The following is a 19,872-nucleotide window of genomic DNA, read 5'->3' on the forward strand; positions in this document are numbered from 1 at the left end:
TGTAGCAGGGCATACGGCAAGGAAGGAGTTTATGTTTGCCTCGATTTTGGTGAGGTAAACTTGAAGGTGTTGTGGATGTTGCGAAGTCACACTACATTAGGGAAGGCTGTCACGCTGATTGCAAGGGGTTAACTGTTTAATAAGATAGAACAGGCAAGCGATAGAATGGAAACGATTTACACAGACATAAGACTACGAGTCAAGAGTTACAATGATGACACCGTTTTGGTCTTCTTTCTCTTAACCGAATCTCCACCGAATCCCCCTCCAACGGCCCTGCACGTACCGAAAAGCATCCCTAACATCTCGCTCGCCCGTCGTTCGTCCAATCACACTGCGGTGCGCGCAGTGTACACACAACGGTGCCCTTAAGGTTGACACTATCCAGAGTTCCAATGTGCAATGAGTCTCTTGTCTCACAACCTCACAGTTCGCAGTGCAACGGGTCTCTTGTCTCACAACCTCGCAAGACACACCTCCCCAATGAAACCACTTCCCCACCAAGTGGGGCATCCGGTCCGTTCGCGGAATGTGTCGGCGGGGTGCGGTTCAGCGGCTGATTTGCGGTTGACGTCAAATCCATAGCACTGCTTCTGCGAACCGACTGCCGGTAGCCCCGACTCACAAAGAACTCGCTTACCCGCTCTCCGTAAACCGCGGCTCTTCCACCCCTGATGGCTATAACTCTCCGCAGCCGTCTTGGTGTCGAACCACGCGTCCCTTTCGACCACCCTGCGTGAACCTTACATGCAGCCCCTGCACAAACAAGGCTGAACTCCACCCCTCCCCGCCAAGAATATCACAGGGATACTTGTCAGCGTGAGATTTCACACACACCACCCGCAAATACCACACACTACACACCACGAAGTGCGCTTGCAATTCATGAAGCAGGGCACAAATTTGCTGTGAGGTCCCCCAAGCATTCGCGGTAAAAACAACAAAAATAACTTCGCTGTCGGCCTTGAGGCCTGTCGACCGCCGCACCCGCGAACACTGGAAATGAGCACGTGCGCACTAACCCACACGCACACATGCACACAGGCATATACACACAAAAGCTCAGCAGAGCCATATTGGCCGCGCGCTTCCCGCATCAGGTGTTACTCACCCTAACCGTTGTGAAATTCGTAAATTTGCAGCGCATATGACTAGCGCAGAAATTTCGTGTCGGTAGATCCAGAGCTCTCCTGAAATGCTTGCAGAGTGTGGACCGTGGCCACCTTTATTCTCGCTCGAAATAGCCAGGTGCGAAGACTCCCTAGCGTAATCACGGCCGCAAACACCTCTCTCTATCTTTATGATTAACCGCTCTGCCTGTGCTACCATCAACCTTTTACTGAGGAATGCAACCGGTGTTTGTTCTACATATACAAGCTGCGATAGGCAGGTCCCTATCGGTAGCTCGGAGGCATCGGTTGTCAACAGAAAATCGAGACCGTGTCCTGCGGCAGTGATGCTAACGCATTCTTTATTGCATAAAATAAGTTTCCTGTTTCTACATTATGAGGGAGGGTTAGGGTATCTCACGGTCGGACAAGTCAGAGAGAGGGCACACCCCTCTGGAATATTCAGGAGCATGATCGCGGTAATAGGTTACAAGGCCGAGCCCAGTTTTCAAATCCGTCTTTGTTTCTGGGGTTTGAAACCTTAACACTGGGCTCCTAAGCATTTGCTTCGTTTCTTCCTCAGACAAGTATTCCCCACTCGGTCAGTCGAGCACGAGTTCTAAATTTTCTGTCGTTTTGGATTTGATCAACAGCAATTGCTTCTGAATTTGGCCATTAACTTTTTCATGAAAAAGCAATCTATCCTGGACGTTCCTTCCGTGCGTACCCTCAACTGCTTGCATACAAACTTCACGCAGGGAATCGTCCTCTTACTGTTCTGCCCTGAAACTAGCCAAAGGAGTTACACAATCTGAACCCACAGCTTCATTTCCAGCTAGGCCCACAGAAGCAACTATCATATCCTCCTCCGTCTTCTCATCGAGCTCTGGACCTCCTGCCGGCCAGTCTGCGACCTCAGTATCTTTAGTGATAAACACTTGCTCGAGAGTGGTTCTATCCTTCGCTTCTTCATCCACCAGAAGTTCATGTGCCTCTGGTGTTAACAATGCGCCTATCCCCTGTGACAACAACTCGGTCACTGCACACAGAGTCAGCACCTGTTGGTGACAGCGTCCATCCTTTCCGGCTAGAGACAGTGGTACATAAAGCAAGTCAGCATTAACAACCTGACCAAACGCGCCTTTTAATTTAATTTTACCTGAACTCTTGCCATTACAAACCTCGTCTACCGTCTTTATCCTTAATCTGCACCTGAGTCGAGACAAGCCCTGACGGAATTCTCCCCAACTTTCAAAGCGACTCACTTTAACACCGCCGACGCCGCTTGCTGGTTTCCCTTATCACACTGCTCCAACTGAAGCCGAAAACTGACCGATAGAATTATATCCGCCCTTGCTACGAATTTGCTCCTCTCCTCCTGGGGCTGCACCTCATCGAACCCTTGCCGCGGGTCTGGACAATCGTTGGCATAGTGTCCAAATTTCTTGCATGGGAAGCATCCGATAGCTCCCGTTTGAGGTTTCTTGCCTGCATTTCTTGGCCACTCGTCTTCCCCACGCGTCTGTCTCCTTCACGGAGTGGCTTATCCAAACGCTCTCGGGTCCCGCCCATGCGTCTGCTTTCCTCACATGTCTCGGCTATCTCCGCAGTTTCGCTAGCGACAAGCCAGTCCTTGGCTTCATTCTGTATTACGTATGTCCTTACTTCTTGTGATGATATATTTTTAAACCTATCGGCGATAACCAAATCTCTTACATTCCTCAAGGTTGTGACATCCCTAGTCTTTAGGTAGTATGAGAACAGTCTCTAATCTGGTAGCCACCTGATGCCACGGATCATCCTGTTCTTTCTTTACAAACACGAATGACTGCCGAATATTTGTTGTCTTTATTTTGTTATTACAGCCAACAAAGAACATGAAGTGGCAAGATTATACATATAGACGCTTTCTTTTTTTTTAGACAATGCAGGTTTCTCATAAAGAAGTATAGAGCGCAGCGAACGTGGGATTATTGCAGACGACCTCCTAGTCGAGGCGGACATAATTTGCTGCAAGTAACGTGAACTTCAGAAGACTAATTAAGAAAACTGCATTAATGAACTGTTCTTATTAGTGCCTTGGGGGCGTTTGTCTAAAAGGCAAATTTGGAGGCAGTGACATTTTCATGCGGACAAATCTTTTTAAAATCTTGAAAATCACACCTATTTCAATATATTCATCATTATATTCCAAAGCTCAATCGAGGCAATACCGAGAATACTAGAATACCCCTTCGCTAACGCGAGGGAGACTCGACTGGGACTGTCCACCACCGTAATAACACCAATCCAACGAATGCCCGATAGATTCTCGCTCATCAGCGTAGAACCAGAAAAAATACCCTCCTTCTCACACACAACCCAGTCAAGAGGAAGCCGCCAGCTGGCTCAAAATTCAGACCGGTGTATTGCCCCCCAGCTTGAACGAGAAAATGTCATGTTCCCTACTTGCTACAGGCCCCGACTTCCCGTTGTGCGTAGGCATATCAACACTACAACATATTACATGAGATTGCGAATCGCATCTCGCAAGAAAGTATAGGGTGACGATTGAATGATAGCACGCCGCGGCAAATTCACTGCGTATTTACCGTTGAAATTTGATGATAAACATCTCGAATTTGGTGCGACTTTGAAGATTGAGAAAAATGATTGTGCATTAAAATGTGACTGCGTTCCAATTCGCCATTTAGACAACTGCCCCTAAGGCACTAATACAAAAATTAATTTTTGTTGGGTAGTCTTAATTGTTAATTGTACCTTGACTGCAATAACGCCCTGCTCGCTGTGCTTATTGCCGTTTTATACAAAGATCTGCATGGTCTAAAAAACAACCTATATATATATATATATATATATATATATATATATATATATATATATATATATATATATATATATATATATATATATATATATATAGTCATATCATAAGAAGCCAACAAACATTGACACCAAGGACAACATAGGGGAAATTACTTGTGCTTAACAAATGAAATAAAGAAACGATAAATTAATGGAAACTAAAGTGGATGACAAAACAACTTGGCGCAGGTGGGAAACGAACCCACAACCTTCGCATGACTAATATATGACTAATAAAAATCGGGCCCCTCTGTTAACCCCCTTTCTTCTCGTTATATATATATATATATATATATATATATATATATATATATATATATATATATATATATATATATATATATATATATATATATATATCGGCCGCAGACATTGAGTCTTTGGGTGTATGTGGCACCGGCTACTCGTCTTCTCTGACATGAAAGCTGAAATCATAATGGTGATAACATAAACTACAATACTAAAGTACAGACGCACAGGGACACCATTCCTAAAGTTCGCATGCACGAAATATAAATTTTCGGCCGAAGTGGTACACATCACATCTCAGTTTCAAGACAGCAGATTGGGTTGGTTCGGCCGCATGATATGAAATCAGAACTGCGATGGTCAAACTACAGTGAGGAATAACGTTTAGGATAAGTGGAAATGAAGTCGCGAAAAGCAGAAACAATGAAGAGACACCACCACGGGAGCTCAGTTCCGTATCAGGACTACGGAGAAGGAATGCGTGACGGAAAGAGTTAAAGTGGGAGAAGACAGTGACGTCCCACAGCAATGAGTCATGCGTCAATAATCGATACTTCACTGCGCAGTGCGGCGTATACAAAACATATAAAAATTCATAAGTTTGTGGGTGGTTTCTTGCCTCGTTTAATAAACATCCGTGTGCTTTTTTTTTTTTTTGCGTAGTGAGATATAAATGCATGTTGACGAAATAAAGGAACTGGGGGAGCGTAGCGTTTAGGATTGATGCGATTGTGCCAATTTTTTTAAATTCACTTTGAATAGCACCATCTCTTTGGATGAAACCGCACCAATATTTTATTTAATTAACATATCTGTATTTCTTCTTCCAGTCGAAAGCGTCATTAGCGCCCGCAGATTGGAGCTGATTAAGATGAAGGCTTGGCAGTGGGACCCATTCCTGCGTCGCCTCAACGCCAGCGTGCACAGAAGAGATAACGTGAGCACCGAGTGCCGGGCCCACATGCAGAGATTCATCGACGCCATGATACTCCGTCAAGTACCCGGTCTTAAGCGTAAGTTTGTAAATATTGCCAGGAGATTTTACGAGTGGGGAAAGGAAAAATGCCATACAGACGTCACAGATCTAGAGTCAGAACGTTGGCTATAAAAGTGAAGTTAGCACGGGTATGGGATGGCAGAGAGACCAGAGGACATTCACTTAGATGTTCAGGTTGGAAGCGATGCAGCTGATTCGCTGCTCTGGTTTCCTCAGTGTGGAGTAGCAGGCTAGACGAACTTCGCTCAGCCCAACTTCTCCATCTTCGCGCCATTAAATTTGTATCTCTCTCTCGCTGCGCTGGCCAGCTGTCTGCTGAGTTTTCAGCACACGTGCGCAGTTCCGTTTTCAATTAGAGGTCGAGAGAGTGAACAAAAAGAGGTCACAAGGGATGGTAGGCAACTTAACAGGGATGGCTTTAATCAGACATAAATAAAATCAGATAACCTTGTTGAAATGGTTACTAGTAAGGCAGTTATTGCGCATAAGTACAGACTCATGCGTTAAACAGACGATCATGGGCGGCCCGATTGACTGCAGAAACGGGGACAGCCCTGCTGTGCCTACGAATCCCCGATGCACGTGGTAGTGGTGGCTAAGTGACGACACAAACACGGTGGGTGCGGTTCCGAGCGGAGGAAATCGCAAACCATCGGCAGGTCTAGAAACTAGACATGGAAGCAAGCGCAGATGGTTGACCAGATAACGCCGCTCAAACAATATCGAAGAAAAAAAGTTTGAAGGCGATACAAGCACTAGTTGACGTCGATCAAAAACAATGTCTCACAGTGTCTTCCTGAGCGATTTGGCGGCGAGAGTGAGGCGCAGTCACCACGCATGGCACACTATCGCGTTAAACTTCAAGCGAGGGGACTAGGAGGAGCAGCGGACTGCCTAAATTTTTAGACTGCACAATGGTCAGGATCGGCCCACGTTTTTAGACTGCACATCTCCACGGTATTATCCCACAGCTTCAGACTATACATACCCAGGTGAACAGGCCACGGGACCTACGGGACCGGCTCAAATTTTCAGATGGCACGCTATTCGGGATCGGCCCACATTTTAAAACCCACTGTCCACGAACTAGCGCACGAAAGAGGCTAGAAGCACATATGTCCAATACAAAACAGTGTGTGTGTGGTGGTGGTGGTGGGGGGGGGGGGGGCGGGGGCAATGGTTACACCGTACTGAAGATTACAGCGGAGCAAAAATTTGAGGCTGAGAATTTTCGGCCACCAATTTTGATGCCCAAGCATAAAGTGGCCCATTGAGCGAAAAAGAAGGCGTCTTTAGCAGCAAAACGGCACTCAAATTCCCATTGGCTGCGACGTCACTTCACGTGCGCGCCTCGACGGAGCAGAGCGGGCGGAAGGCGCACTCTGCTCGCCCTGCACGGCGCGACAGGTGTGAAATGAAGGGAGAGGGCATCACCGCGACGCCACATCACCCTCGCTCTCGTCCTCGGAAGCCTATGTTAAGCGCGGGTTTCTTTCTTCATAGCCTCGGTAATCGCTGTGAAGAAATGAATGGATAAAAAATTGAATAAATTCCAAGAGAAAAATGTTCGCGGTAAGGAGCATCGAGGCCGAGTGTCTTACCCACTGGGCTAAACCTGCGCCTTTTAGATAGCAGGCCTGTGCACTCTGCTTTATGACGTCATGCTGCTTGGACCGAAATTTACATTGCCAAGCCAGCGTGACGAAAGCGGTGACGTCAAAATTACCGTGACTTACTCAGGAGCTTCCCCATTAGATTCTATGGTAGTCGGGCGAGGTAGCACGACGTCACGGAGCGAAGCGCATCGGCTTTGTGCTATCTATATGAGGCGTTGGCCAAGCGTCTCAGCACGCTCGCTTGCCCACGAGGAGCTCGTAACTCTTAGGACCGCTCAGCGCCGTTTAATTGGACATTAATGTTCTCGCATTCACAACACATAAGTTCCTAGGTGTACTCGGGTTTCTTAAACAGTTTAATCGCGCCGGAAATAAATTTAGGACCTTCGTCAAACCTAACTTCGTTCCATGAATGCAGTTTAGAGCGCAAATTTTAGAGCGCAGCTCTGAGGCGCCCGTTGCTACGGCGAACGTCGGCGTCGCTTGTAACCGAGCGAAGGAGCACAGCGAAATATGAGAGCGAACGCGGCGCACAGCGAAGCACGACAAAAGCGGCGAGAGCGAAGAGAAACGCGGGAGGAGGGTGCAGCGGAACCAAGAGGCGGAAAGCGGAGGAGTGTATGGCGAACGGGTGAGCAGGAAAGCGGAGTACCGACGGCGACGAGGCATGCGGCAAGCGCGGAAACAAAATGCTGGTGTGGACATCGGGCCCAGTGCGCATGCGATACTTTGGCCGCGGTGGCGCCGCCGCTAGAGAATGCGCTCCGCGCGAGCCACGCGTTTGCGTGTTCACGCTTTCTTTCTGAATGATGAGCGACGCAACCACTGGAAATGCTCCGTCTGCCGCTACTGCTAAGTGAGCTGCCCGAGCAGAGGCTCAGCGCCGCCACCGTGAACACCCTGTCGTTAAGATTGAAATTCTTTGCCACAATATATCGCGAATTCAAAACACCCACACAGCTAAGCTCAATATTCGCAAAAGGGAGTATCGTAATTGTCGGTGAGATTATTTTACAGCGAAACTCTATATGGTTAGCTGATTCGCCCGCCTATGCGTCTGTCCGTCTGTCTGTCGCCTGTACGCCAAAAACTCCTCCGGCGCAAGCCCGTACGCATGTGCGAAAGAAATAATGAGAAAGGGAGACCTCAGTAATGCTCCGCCAGTACTGACGGCGTTGCTCTCTGTCGCAGCCGAGCGCTCGCGCAACAGTTTCTCTCCTCCTCCGAAATGGGTAGGCAACGAGTCATACGTACTTCCCAGGAGCAGGCAGCTTTCGATCAGCAACGCCGCGAGCGAAACCGGGAACGAGCTCTTCTACGCCGTGCCGATGCTGCAGGCCGAGAACAAGAACAGGCTCATGCAGCGGAACGCAAGAAGCAACTGCGTACCGAGGATCCAACAGCCTACCAAGCCGTCATTTAATGAACCGACGGGATTAATCCACTGACAACCACCGGGGCCACAGGTTTCAGCTTCGCTGGTTAACCATCTATGTGTACAGAGTGCTTGGGCGGTTATTTTTTTAGCAATACCATTGAGAGCAAAAGAGTATCCCGGCTATAATACGACGTCAAAATGCATGAGAAATTGCTACTGAAAGCCGACAATTTAGCAAGTGGTGACCGAACCATGTGCTAGAACACTCGCCTACATGTTCATGGAACAACGACGCACGAGTGTATGAGCAATGGTCCCGAAGCACGCGAGATTGACCACTCGCATTCGTCGAGAAACTGGGCAACCTTTTACCTCCGTTACTGGTTTCCGATACTGAAGCAGGATATAACCGGGCAAAAAGGCTGCAGAAGCGGTCTAACTGGCGTTGCTTCCATTTCTGAACGCCCCCGTTCAGAAATGGCAAGGAAAACCGCCAAAGACAGCAAGAGAACATGAAGAGAAGGTGGGGATTAAGCCAGTTAAGCATCCGGTTGAGTTAGGTTTACTGCGCTGTTTCGTTCACAGAAAGGCGAAAATAGTATACTCAACGAAACTATGCCATACTAGCTAGTCCCAGTCGAAGCCTATTCATCAGGCTGACTACGACATAACGCTATAAGGGGGAAAACGAATAGAAAAATGAGAGAGCAAGCGAGAGAGAGAGAGAGAAAGAGAGGAGAAAGTTCTGTGAACACACGCGCGAAGAAGCAAGACATCACGTGATCAAAAGCAATCACAGAGGACAGCGAATCTTTAAAAAAATAACGTAAGAGCGCCTGTAGACCAGCATGGTGCCAAAATGGCTGCAAAACTGGGCAAGGTGTTCTTGCCAAATTTCACCACAATCCACAACCTGATGCAGTAAATAGATTTATGAATGCCTAATTCTGTTCTATTCATCTGCCAGGTCTAACCTTGCAGGTTCGTTGAGTCTAGACAACAAACCTGGCGTCACATTGTTGGAATAACAATTTTTAACGAATTTATTCATTTACTATCACCGAGTGCAGTAACATATCGATCTCAGCTACAACGCTATTGTGCGGTCACGCGAGATCATGACAAAGGGCTAAAGGAATTAAAACGAAAAGAATCGTAAGATTTGAGGCTGTGGAAAACGTTGACCTCGGCAGTCGACTCTGTCGTTGAACACGCAGTTATTTACACATGCTGTCTCACTCAGTGAAAACTGAAGACGGCCAAACTTTTCAACACTGCACACACCCTGGAGTTCCGCAGGGTGTTGTCTCAAGCCCCACACTCTTGAACGTGTGCTCATTGGTCTCGTAGAATGCCTACCAAATACGCTGAAGTTGTCTATTTATGCCGGTGACATCAGCGTCTGGGCATCTGGCGGGACACGTCCTCAAGTGCCGTGCAAGGCTCAAAAAAATCTGTCACGTTGACAACAACGCGCCTTAGCGAACAAGGCCTCAATATTTTCCCAGAAAAAAATGTGCATTGGTCGCCTTCAGCTGGAAACGAATGACTTCATGCGTATATATTTACGCACCGATGGACAAAATATCGCTCATATCAGGACGCCCAGGTTCTTAGGGGTAATCATCGACCATGACATCTATTGGAGTCTCCATGTAGCCTTCCCTAAAAAAGCGCCTGACTGCCATCTCTCAACTTTTCATGTTTCTTGGAGGAAACACCTGGGGTACTTCAGTACACGCGATGGGGCAACTTTACAGGACGCTGTTTCTCGGGTATCTGAGGTAAAGCTTGGCAGTGCTGGCCAATAGCTACAGAACATCCACACAATCGAAAGTGATCAGGCCCAGGCGCTCAGGGGCTGTCTAGGCTTTCTACAATGTACATCAACACCAGAAACAATTCCAATTGCGCATGACTACCCAGCCAATATTCACATTGTTATGGAAGCGCTCAGAGTACACGTCAAGCACACTGCTCGCGCCCCATTCTTTTCCCTATCTAGCCGCACTGCCTGTGACGAGTGGAGACGAGTCTGCTGGACGAACAGAGACACAAAGAAATGAAGAGGGAAAGGTAAGCAGTTTAACCAAGGACGTGCTCGGTTGGCTGCCCTACAATTGGGGTGGCATGAAAGGGAAGAATAGATAAGAATTTAGATCGCATAAACGTTATTAAAGGTCCTGCAGGATGCACTTCAGCACGCAGTGGGCGTCTCCCACGCAGGGACCGACAGGGATTACCTGGCGCCCGCTGCGTGGTCCTGCTGGGCGTACCATTGCTGGTATGGAGTAGCGGGCTTCCTAGGGTCTTCTACCACTTTAGAGTCAGGCAGAGCGTTTCTACACGCCCAAAGCACGTGTGCGAGTGTCGCCATGTCGCCGCACGAGAGGCAGGCATCGTCGGGGTAGACGTCCGGGTAGATGATGTGTAACGTGGCGGGGTTGGGATAGGCATGCGTCTGTAACAAGCGTAGTGTTATCTCCTGCGGCCTGTTTAGTTTTGGTTGCGGGGCAGAAAGAGACGTCGTCCCAAGTAAAAGTGTTTAGTTATTTCGTTGTGCGTTACTGGAACGTGCCTGTTCGCCTCCAACTCGTCGAGGGGGGTGACGGCGCGGTCGGCAAGCGCACGCGCAGCGTCGTGGGCTGTGTCGTTGAGGTTGGGCGGGGCGCCCGGGATCCCACCTAGGTGGCGGGAAACCAAATGAGGTGTGGTGCTTGAAGGTGCTCGGATCAGCGACACGGAGGACGCGTAACGCCTGGTCGGAGACGACTCCTCTCTCGAACGCTTTGATGGCCAGTCTCAAGTCGCTGAATATTACCTCTCGCTTGTCGTCGAGCATTGCCAGGGTTATGGCCAATTGCTCCGCCACTTCGGGGTCGCGTATGAGTACCGTGGCGGCGTTTAGGGTCCGCTGTGAGGACGCGACCGCGACTGAGAAGAAGGCTCGATTGCGTCGGTAGACGGCGGCATCTACGAAAGCGACCTCGTCCGCTTTCTTGTCTATGCGTTTGTGGAATGCGGTCGCCCGGTCTAGGCACCTGCCTCGATTGTGTTCCGGATGTAATTTTTGCGGAATGAGTGCGATCGTGATCATGTCGCGGAGCTCACGGGGAACCGGTGTAAACTCCGGTAGATCCTGTGTGTTCGGTGAGAACTAGCCGAGCTCGCGCAAGATGTGGCGGTCCGTCCTCGTTGTCGTCAGTCGTATTACCTGCGCTCTCTCCTGAGCCTCAGCGATCTCTTCGAGCGTACTGTGCACAGCGAGTTCGAGGAGTCGATACATCGGCGTGGTGATGGGCAGCCTCGAGGGCCCGCTTCATTACCTTCCGAATGAGTGCATTGAGCTTGTCACGCTCCGACTGTTTCCACTTGTGCATTGCTGCGACGTAGGTAAAGTGACGTAGGACGATCGCATGTACGAGACGTAGCAGATTGTATTCTTTGAGACCACGGTAACGGTTAGCCACTCTGCGTACGAGTCGTATCGCGTTGTCCGTCTTTGTCATCAGCTTGTGTACCGTTTGAGTGTTTGATTCGCCTCCTCGATTAACATTCCCAGTACTCGGATGAAGTCGACCCTGGGGATGGGGCGACCGTCTCTGGTGCGGACGGTGATGTTGCGCTCGGTTGGGTCTTTCCACCCCTTGGGCCTTTTGTCTTGTCTTTTTGGAAAGTACGGCAGCAGCTCCGATTTGGCTGAAGAGCACTTGAGGCCCATGTGGTCGAGGTAGGACTCGGCGAACAGAGTGGACGAAGAGGAAGTGTGCGTGATGGATTGCAGTGGCGTGGTGCGCGAGGAGAGTGCGCGCTGTGCTTCGCATTCGGACGGGTCTGCAGAACGAGCACGGGCCAGCGACGAGCTGGCGAGACTTAATTTAGAGGCGATCGAGACGGCTGCCAGTGCGCCTTGGCGCCTGTTTTGAAACAGAGCTGGGCGAGCCCACGCATAAGCGGCTAACGGTCCGCTAGGGCAACCGTCCGAGGCTCGAGACCACGGAACGACCCCGGTGACTCCCCGTGAAAGCCGTTGCCGAAACGGACCCAACGCGGCAGTTCGCGTGCCCGTCAGCAGTGCTGCCGGCCCTGTTACGCAGGCAGGAGCCAGAGGAGCTCGCCGACAGCGGGCCTGTAACGTTCCTCGAGCCCAGAGCGATGAGCGTCTACATCGCCCTCTCCGCCGGTGCCGGGGCGCGGCAGTTCCACCAAACGTCACGGCCGCGGTCATTCGGAGTACCGTGAAGACATAGCCGGGGCCGTGGTTAGTCACCAGTCTTGTGAAATCGGGCCCTTCAACACAGTGAACTTGACCGCATAGCCGCGGACGACTAGAACAGAACCGCGAAGCCTGCTCTAGACTTGTTTAAGTGTCGTATGTATTCTTCTATTTGTGTATATGTAAATGCCGTACGCACACTGACCTACAAGTGATAAGGGCAATGTAAGTTTTCCATATCTTCTCACTGTGTGCTGAGCACCTGGGCCCACGAACATTTATCACACTGTCACAAGACCGACTACGGGCCTCTTTTTGTCACACAATACTGTCTTGTCGTGTATACACCGAGACTACATAGCTGTAGCGAGAATTCTGTTTCCGCCTTGGAGCTTGGCTTTGCTTCAAGTTCGACTGATAGTACCAGGAATTCGAATGAAAGCACAACTCTCATCACGAGCTCTCAAACAGCTTTTGGTGATCTTGCTGTACGAAAAATACAACGATCATACTGGTGGTTCAGCCACCGTACACGATTCTACAGGATCAGTGATCATTCCTGCGAAAGTCCCCCACTTGAAGTTCAAGGCATCACACTAAACGACATCGACAGCCGAGGAGCTTGCTGCTGTAATTCGTAGCGCATTTCGCATAATTCGAGAGGAACCACTTTAAAATTGGAGTGTTTTCAGCTACTCGAACACAGCTGTACATTACTTGCTTTCCGCCTTACGCCGTGGAGACTACTAACAAGTCGAGCAAGGACACGACGTCACATTTCTTTTTACGATTTCTGTACCAACTATTGGACGAGCAAAAAAAAAAGCGACCAAATGAAATAGTTACACTACACTCATGTAGTCCTTGGGTTAGCTTTCTTTATATGAGCTTATTATTCATATGAGTTAACGATGGGTTGTTTGTCAAGCCGAAACTGATAATTGTCTGAAAATCGTTTTTTTTATTATGAATATCCTGCGCCGCTTGATTCTGTTTGTGTTTTTTTTCGTGCTGTTCCATCTTTTTTACGAACTTGCTTGCCACATGGCTCAGCTGCCGCGAATAAGCACCTAACGGCGTTATATAATCTTTTCTTTTGTCGGAAGCTTTGCGAGTCACACCAGAGTTGCTTTCAGCCTCAGGTGTGCTAGCTATGAAATGTTATATCGGGCCATCGCTTTTGTTTATTTATTTATCTTTTTTTTCTGCACAGAGCGAGACACTCTGGAGATGGCAGAACTCAAAGTGAAATCCGGTTTTACCACAGCAAATTCGTCTCAGTCCCTGCCGGTAGCAAACGGACAACATTGTAGTTTTGCGGCATTACGTTTCGTTCTGGTTTCTGAAAACATGATCCAAATGCGCAACTTATGGTCCTTCAGCGCGTGCGGATGACATGTCATCGCTGCCGGGGGCCTTTCGAAGATCACGAAAGCACATGTATATAAAGACGCACGCGAAGTCTTGGTTCCCCACTCTATTTATTTCGTCTTCCTTTCTTTCTTTTTTTTGCGCCCTCTATAAAAATAGACGGTGCCCAGATAACCACGGCTTTAAAAAGCACAAGAAACGGGCAAATGACAAAGATTTTCACTGTTTTCGCAATGCGACCAAACTCGAGCAGGTGCTTTTAATGTCCCGTTGACTTAAGCTATGTCTTACGACGCCTTTCTATGGGCCAGACTTTGGCAGACGTGAATGAAAAACAACCGCCTGTTCTCGAAGTGCGCTTAACAGTAGAGAACGGCAATTGGAAATGGCAGATGTTGAGGAGACAGGTTGCTAAATTACAGCTGCCTGGAGAAGGTTATTCAACCATTCCGCCCACGACCGGTGCATTATTTCAACTTTCTGCTATCTTCATTGCGATGGAATCAGTGTGGTGGGTGCGTGATACGTGCACCGACGCCTGACTGTCGGTACATATTGTAATTTGTGAAGTACGTGGGGGCTCTTCGAAGGCTTCGTGCAGTGCGTCACTCACAGCCAGCACATCGACGGTGATTGAGTACGCCTGGTGGCTCTTGCTTACCAAATACATACTCTAGGGCGCACGTGGTTCCAGCGTCGAGGCGGTGTATTCCAACTGCGGCTCGCGTGCCGCCGGGCGTCGTGCGGAAGGCAGCGTTCACGCAAAGGGGAGTGGAAAGCAGCTGGCTAGGCTCTCCATGCGAAGATTTGCGCAGCACTTTCTGCCCTCTGGGTGGCGGCGCGGGTCCATGCGCCCTGGCAGAGGTCGTGACTCGACCAGTTCCGTATGTGTCTCCCAAGATGGCGTCAGTGGTTCGGGCTCCAACTCCAAATGCTGGGTTTTACCAAGAGCGCGTAGGAGAGCGCGGCCCGGGTAAGTCGGGTGGCGTCGGAGCTGATCTACATAGGGCCGATGTTCGATAATGTGTTGAGAATTGCGCACAGCGTCGCAGATCATCTAGCCATGGGTGGCGCAGCAGCCCGCTGACAACGCGCAGTGCCTCGTTGTACAGCACCTCCAGCTGCTAGACGTGTTGTTTCGTCAGTCTGTACACAAGGGCTCCATGTGTTGCACGGGACACCAGCGTAGCCAGAACAGAGGGGCAGGCTGTCTTGGCCAAGTAGCCACGAATATCGTGGCCAAGGAGCCACGATAGCCACGGTATAAAATGAAGGATCCGGCGCCAAGTTGGAGGTAATTGCCGGATCCATATGTCGGGCTGACCGTCTGCTGTTATTGGCACACGAAAAATGTTAACGTAGCATTCGGTCACTGGGTGGATGGTCCTGCCCACGAAGTGTAAAGGCATTTTGTGGCGGTGTTCTTCGTGGCCACTAATGATGATGTATGAGGCCTTTCAGGGGAGGAACTCATCCTCGTGTTTTCCAGGAATGCTGTGTTCATGTCCAGGATTGTGTTCAGTGCGGCCACTTGATCGGTGATTCCTTCCTCGCAAGACGTCCACAGCGTAATGTCGCCCGTGTAGACTGTAAAATGCAGCTCATCCACTTCCTCGAGCTGCCATGCCAGGTGGGCCATTGATATGTTGAAGAGCCTCGAGAAAAGGAAGGCTCCTTGCGGCACGCCTACTGCATTACTGTAGCGCCGTGTCGCCATGCCCTGCATGCGTACTTCAAAGGTGCGTCCCTCCAAGAAACTCTTCATGAAGTTAAGTGGGCGGCCAGTTAGCCCTGCTGCGCGAGCAGCGTCTATCACCGCTTCATTCGTTACAGTGTCAAATACTTTCTTTAAGTCAACTGCCACCAAGATATGGGGTTCTACATCCTGATTGCGACGAGGTAGGTGCGTAGTCTTGCGCGGAAGGTACGAACTGCCATGCGTGCACAGGCCTTGGCGGAATCCGATCTGAAGCGGATGAAACCATCGTGTTGTCTCCAGGTCGTAGGTGATGCGAGCCAAAACCATGCGCTCCGACAGCTTGCACAAGAAGAATTTGAGTGAGATAGGACACAGGTGCGTCAAACGGTCAGGTGTCTTTCCAGACTTAGGAATAGGCACCACCACTAGATGCTTCTAGTTGTCGGGCAGTACATCTGTGGTCCAGACGTCGTCGGTAAACACAGGAAGGTCATCCAGATCATTCTCGTCTAGATTCAAAACTGCCGACCATGTTAGGCCGTCTCGATCTGGTGTACTCTGCGCGTTAGCAGCATTTAGGGCGGCAAACAATTCTATCTTGCTAAAAGGGGGAATTTATGCCCTCTTCGAAGAGTACTCGGTCATGTTCGTACAAAACGGGCACTGGGAGTTCTGCCGGTTGTGGAAAAAAGAGTATGTGCAGCCTCATCTTGGAACTCGAGTGGTTTTAACCCGGTGGCTAGCAGGATGACTTTTGTGTTCTGTGGAGCTCGCCTCCGCCTCCGCTGCCATTGATGACACGAAAGGTGGACCACATCTTTGAGAAACCCGTGTGTTCGTTCAAAGAAGCACAGTGCTCTTCACAACGGTCCAGATGGAGTTGGCGACCATAGCTTCATGCGGTATTAGTGAGCTGGCTAGCTTCGACCAAGTCTTAGCAGCAACGACCGTTGGCGCAGTAGCTGGTTTGAAGCTGGGTCCTGTGGTCTCACAAGTTGAGTAGATGGGCGTCCGGTGAAGGAACGTCGATGTTGCCTTCAAGATCCCGTGCAGCTGTGCGGCTGGCCCACTGCAAGCGTACCATGCACCAAAAGCAACGATCGCTCGTAGTTGTCTATCTTTTCCCCGAAGGCTGCCCAATTAATGGTGCGAATTTGACGCCTGAGTCTTCGGTTGGCGGCTTTATAAAAGTAGATCCAACTAGGTTAGTGGTCGCTACCATAGTGTCTGGGTGACATTACCATTCCGGCACAAGTCCTTGTGGCGCCCACGTCAGGTCAGGCGTCGTGTTGCAGTGCTGCGGGTGTAGTGCATGACGAGTTGGGTAGTAAGATTGTTCTGCAGAAGTAACCCGGCTCGCTCCGCTGCACCTACCAATGCGGTGCCTCGAACGGAGTCCTTTTCGTAGCCCGCCTCCGTATGGAGTGCGTTGAAGTCTCCCCCGATCAGCATTCTCCATTAACCTTAATAGGCCGATGAGCCATGCCTCTTTAATAAAGCTGTATCATACCATTTTAACTTTCAACTTTATTCCGCATTTTCTCGCCTTTCCACAAAGAAAAAAAAAGATAAGAAAGTGCAAGGGCAAAAACAAAAAGCTGCACAGCAGCTATAACAACCAGTTACAGCGAATACAAAATCGAAAAATGGATTACAGAAGTGCCAAACATATCCGCATCTGTACATTTATAAATATACATATATAAAAAACATCTTTACCCGCACATACTGTATAGTAGGTGCTCTTCATGCACAATCCATAAACAAATGTAGATACATGCGTGAAGATTTACGCTACACAGGTAGTTATAGTGAAATATCGGGATTATCCAGTGGTAAATAAAAAAAGCGCAACTAAAGGGACAACATAAAGAGGTTCGAGATATGGTAACCAGAATTGCGAATTGTATTTCTATAAACGTTTAGCTTTATTTATTAAATTTGTTTTCAACGTCTTTCTTGTAATAGTCTTCCGCTCAGTATGAGAAGCATTCATAGTTACATTGCGCTCAGTTTTACACAGAAGATATGAAGTGAAGGACAGGACGGACGTAGCGCAAGTTCACCAACTAGCCCCCTTCATTGCTTTACTAAATGTTATTTCGAGTACATCGGGCTTCTACATCCAAAAAATTGCGCTACATCCGTCCACGTCCTGTCCTTCACTTAATGTCGTCTGTGTAAAACTGAGCGCAATATAACCACGAACGTTCACCAACTAGCCCCCTCCATTGCTTTACTAAATGAGAAGCATATAACAAGTTTAATATTCTCACCACTTGGTTCTGCAATACCTTCAAACCATATTTAGTTTTCAGAAAGGCAACATACACTGATTTCGGTTTCTAAATTCGCACGACCCTTCCGTTCATTCATTTAAGTTGAACAACTTTCTGAAAACTGTATTGATAGACCAAAAATACTTTTTACTACTCAAGACAAAATTATATTAATAAAAGTTTTCATTAGGGAACACATTAAGAACACGGAATATTTCGAGTGTATGTTCGTCAAATGCAGCACTACTAATATGCCGGACTGCTTTCTTTTGCAGTGTTTTAAACAAACAAATGTTTGTTTGCGATGTCGTACCTCACAACAGGTTATAATGATCAACATGTGGAAGGAAGTTACTGTTATATAATGCTATCTTATATTGCTCTAATTTCGCAAATAGGGTTTCGTAGTTAACAGACTCAAAAGCTTTGGAAAATTCTGTGAAAATGCCTAGTGTTAACATTTTGCTCTCGAAATTTTTTAGGAATAATTCATTTAACGTTTATTATTGCCTTAATTTCTGGCTTGTCTGTTTTCTAACTATGCTTGCAAATCACCAGAAGGAGTTGTCAAGCAAAACAAGAACGAACACTATCGTATCTGCCCCTGGCGTTCATGGCTAATTCAGATTTTCTTGTAATCCACTCTCTCTCTCTCTCTCTCTCTCTCTCTCTCTCTCTCTCTCTCTCTCTCTCTCTCTCTCTCTCTCTCTCTCTCTCTCCCTCTCTCTCTGTCTCTCTCGGTCTTAATAAACGGCGTTCAGTAACAAGCCCTAGTCACAAGTTGTACAGGAGTAACAAGTAGTAACAAGTTGCTCCGTAGCACGTTAGGTCACAGTGAGAGGAGTCATGACTTGCTGTTTTTTTTCTTTGCATGCGCGCCATAGCCTTTCTAAAAAACGAAGCTATCTTGAAGCTACGTCACAGAATAGCTCTACGAAGGCTGCAAAACGGCGAGAAAAGCTTTTCCCATGCGTGAAAATGGAAGCACCTAATAACGTTGTTTTTTTATGATGCTGCATCGGCGTTCGCAATATAAGTGGTTGTGCTCTTTCTGAACTCCTGGCTTACACTCCCCTTACGAAGCTGCTATAGAGCTTTACCATTGGCCGAGGAAGCAGACATAGTCGAGGAATGCCAGAAGAACTGGCGTCAGTTCGCCTCAAGCTCACAGCCCTTGTCCACAGGAGCACTCGCAGCCACACGCCATCGTTGTAAACCAGGAAGCACGGAGTCACGCATGCTTCGACAAATGCGCAGTTTTCAAGAAAGTTTACCACTTTTCGGCACCACCCTTATTTGAAATTTGTGCACAACAGGCGGCTGCGAGAAAGCGAGATAGAGTGGGAAGGTTCTGCGGAAAAGAGCAGTTGTTTTGATACACTACACTGATGATGTCGGTAAGGGGAGGTAGATGGAAAGAGAAGCGGATGAATTAAAGCACATGTGGGAAAGCAATCATGCTGTATTGCCGGAGCATACGCGTAAGTAAAAGTGTTGGGAGCGTATGAGTAGGTAAAGTGCTTTCTTAGCACTTTACAACTTAGCATCAGCAGAGATTCCTGGTGATGCTAAGTTGGTGCGGAAATATTTGTCCGCCAACGCGAAAGAAGTGTTTCGAAATTTAAATTTTAGCTGAGCCTAGCTGTGTCTATGGGCGGCATTATCTACTGTCACCGAGATAGGCCCTCTGTTTATGTCGACAGTTCCTCTGCCGCTACATTGATAATCTCCTACATTGTGTATTGGAAGGAAGTGTCGGGTTCATGGTGACTTGGTTGCACGTGTAACATAGAACGAACTTGCTCACTGCTCCTCAAGAAGGACACAGTGACGCTGCCTTCAGATTGCCGAGTATGTCAAAACATAAATTGGTCCATTGTGGCGCTTCTAGAAGCTCTGGAGAGCGGCAGCCATGGCCACCGATTGCGTCAGCAATACCTTACTGTCAGACGTTTCTTTTTCTTACAAATTGTTGACAGAGATGGCCTGATACTAATACCGTCGAGCATGTGGTAGCACTTAACAAATCTGGCACTCATGAATAACCATGTGGGTGCTGAATCGCGTCTTTAGGCACGACTGCATTCATTAAG

At 48.5% G+C, this 19,872-nt stretch overlaps 2 protein-coding genes across 7 annotated transcripts in view; one reads left to right on the top strand and one right to left on the bottom strand.

Annotated features, from left to right (window-relative positions):
• Nucleotides 1-19,872, bottom strand: part of Dgk (diacyl glycerol kinase 1) — a 650,907-nt gene that overhangs the window by 237,367 nt on the left and 393,668 nt on the right. The gene's annotated exons all lie outside the window — the stretch shown is intronic.
• LOC142582265 (nose resistant to fluoxetine protein 6-like) overlaps nt 1-19,872 on the top strand; it is a 63,763-nt gene that overhangs the window by 8,907 nt on the left and 34,984 nt on the right. For both annotated transcript variants that reach the window (XM_075691750.1, XM_075691749.1), the window contains exon 2: nt 5,054-5,236. In XM_075691750.1, the coding sequence (XP_075547865.1) occupies nt 5,054-5,236 (183 nt within the window). The remainder of the gene's footprint in view (nt 1-5,053; nt 5,237-19,872) is intronic.

This window comes from Dermacentor variabilis, chromosome 5 (genome assembly GCF_050947875.1).
Source record: "Dermacentor variabilis isolate Ectoservices chromosome 5, ASM5094787v1, whole genome shotgun sequence".
Taxonomy (NCBI): domain Eukaryota; kingdom Metazoa; phylum Arthropoda; class Arachnida; order Ixodida; family Ixodidae; genus Dermacentor; species Dermacentor variabilis.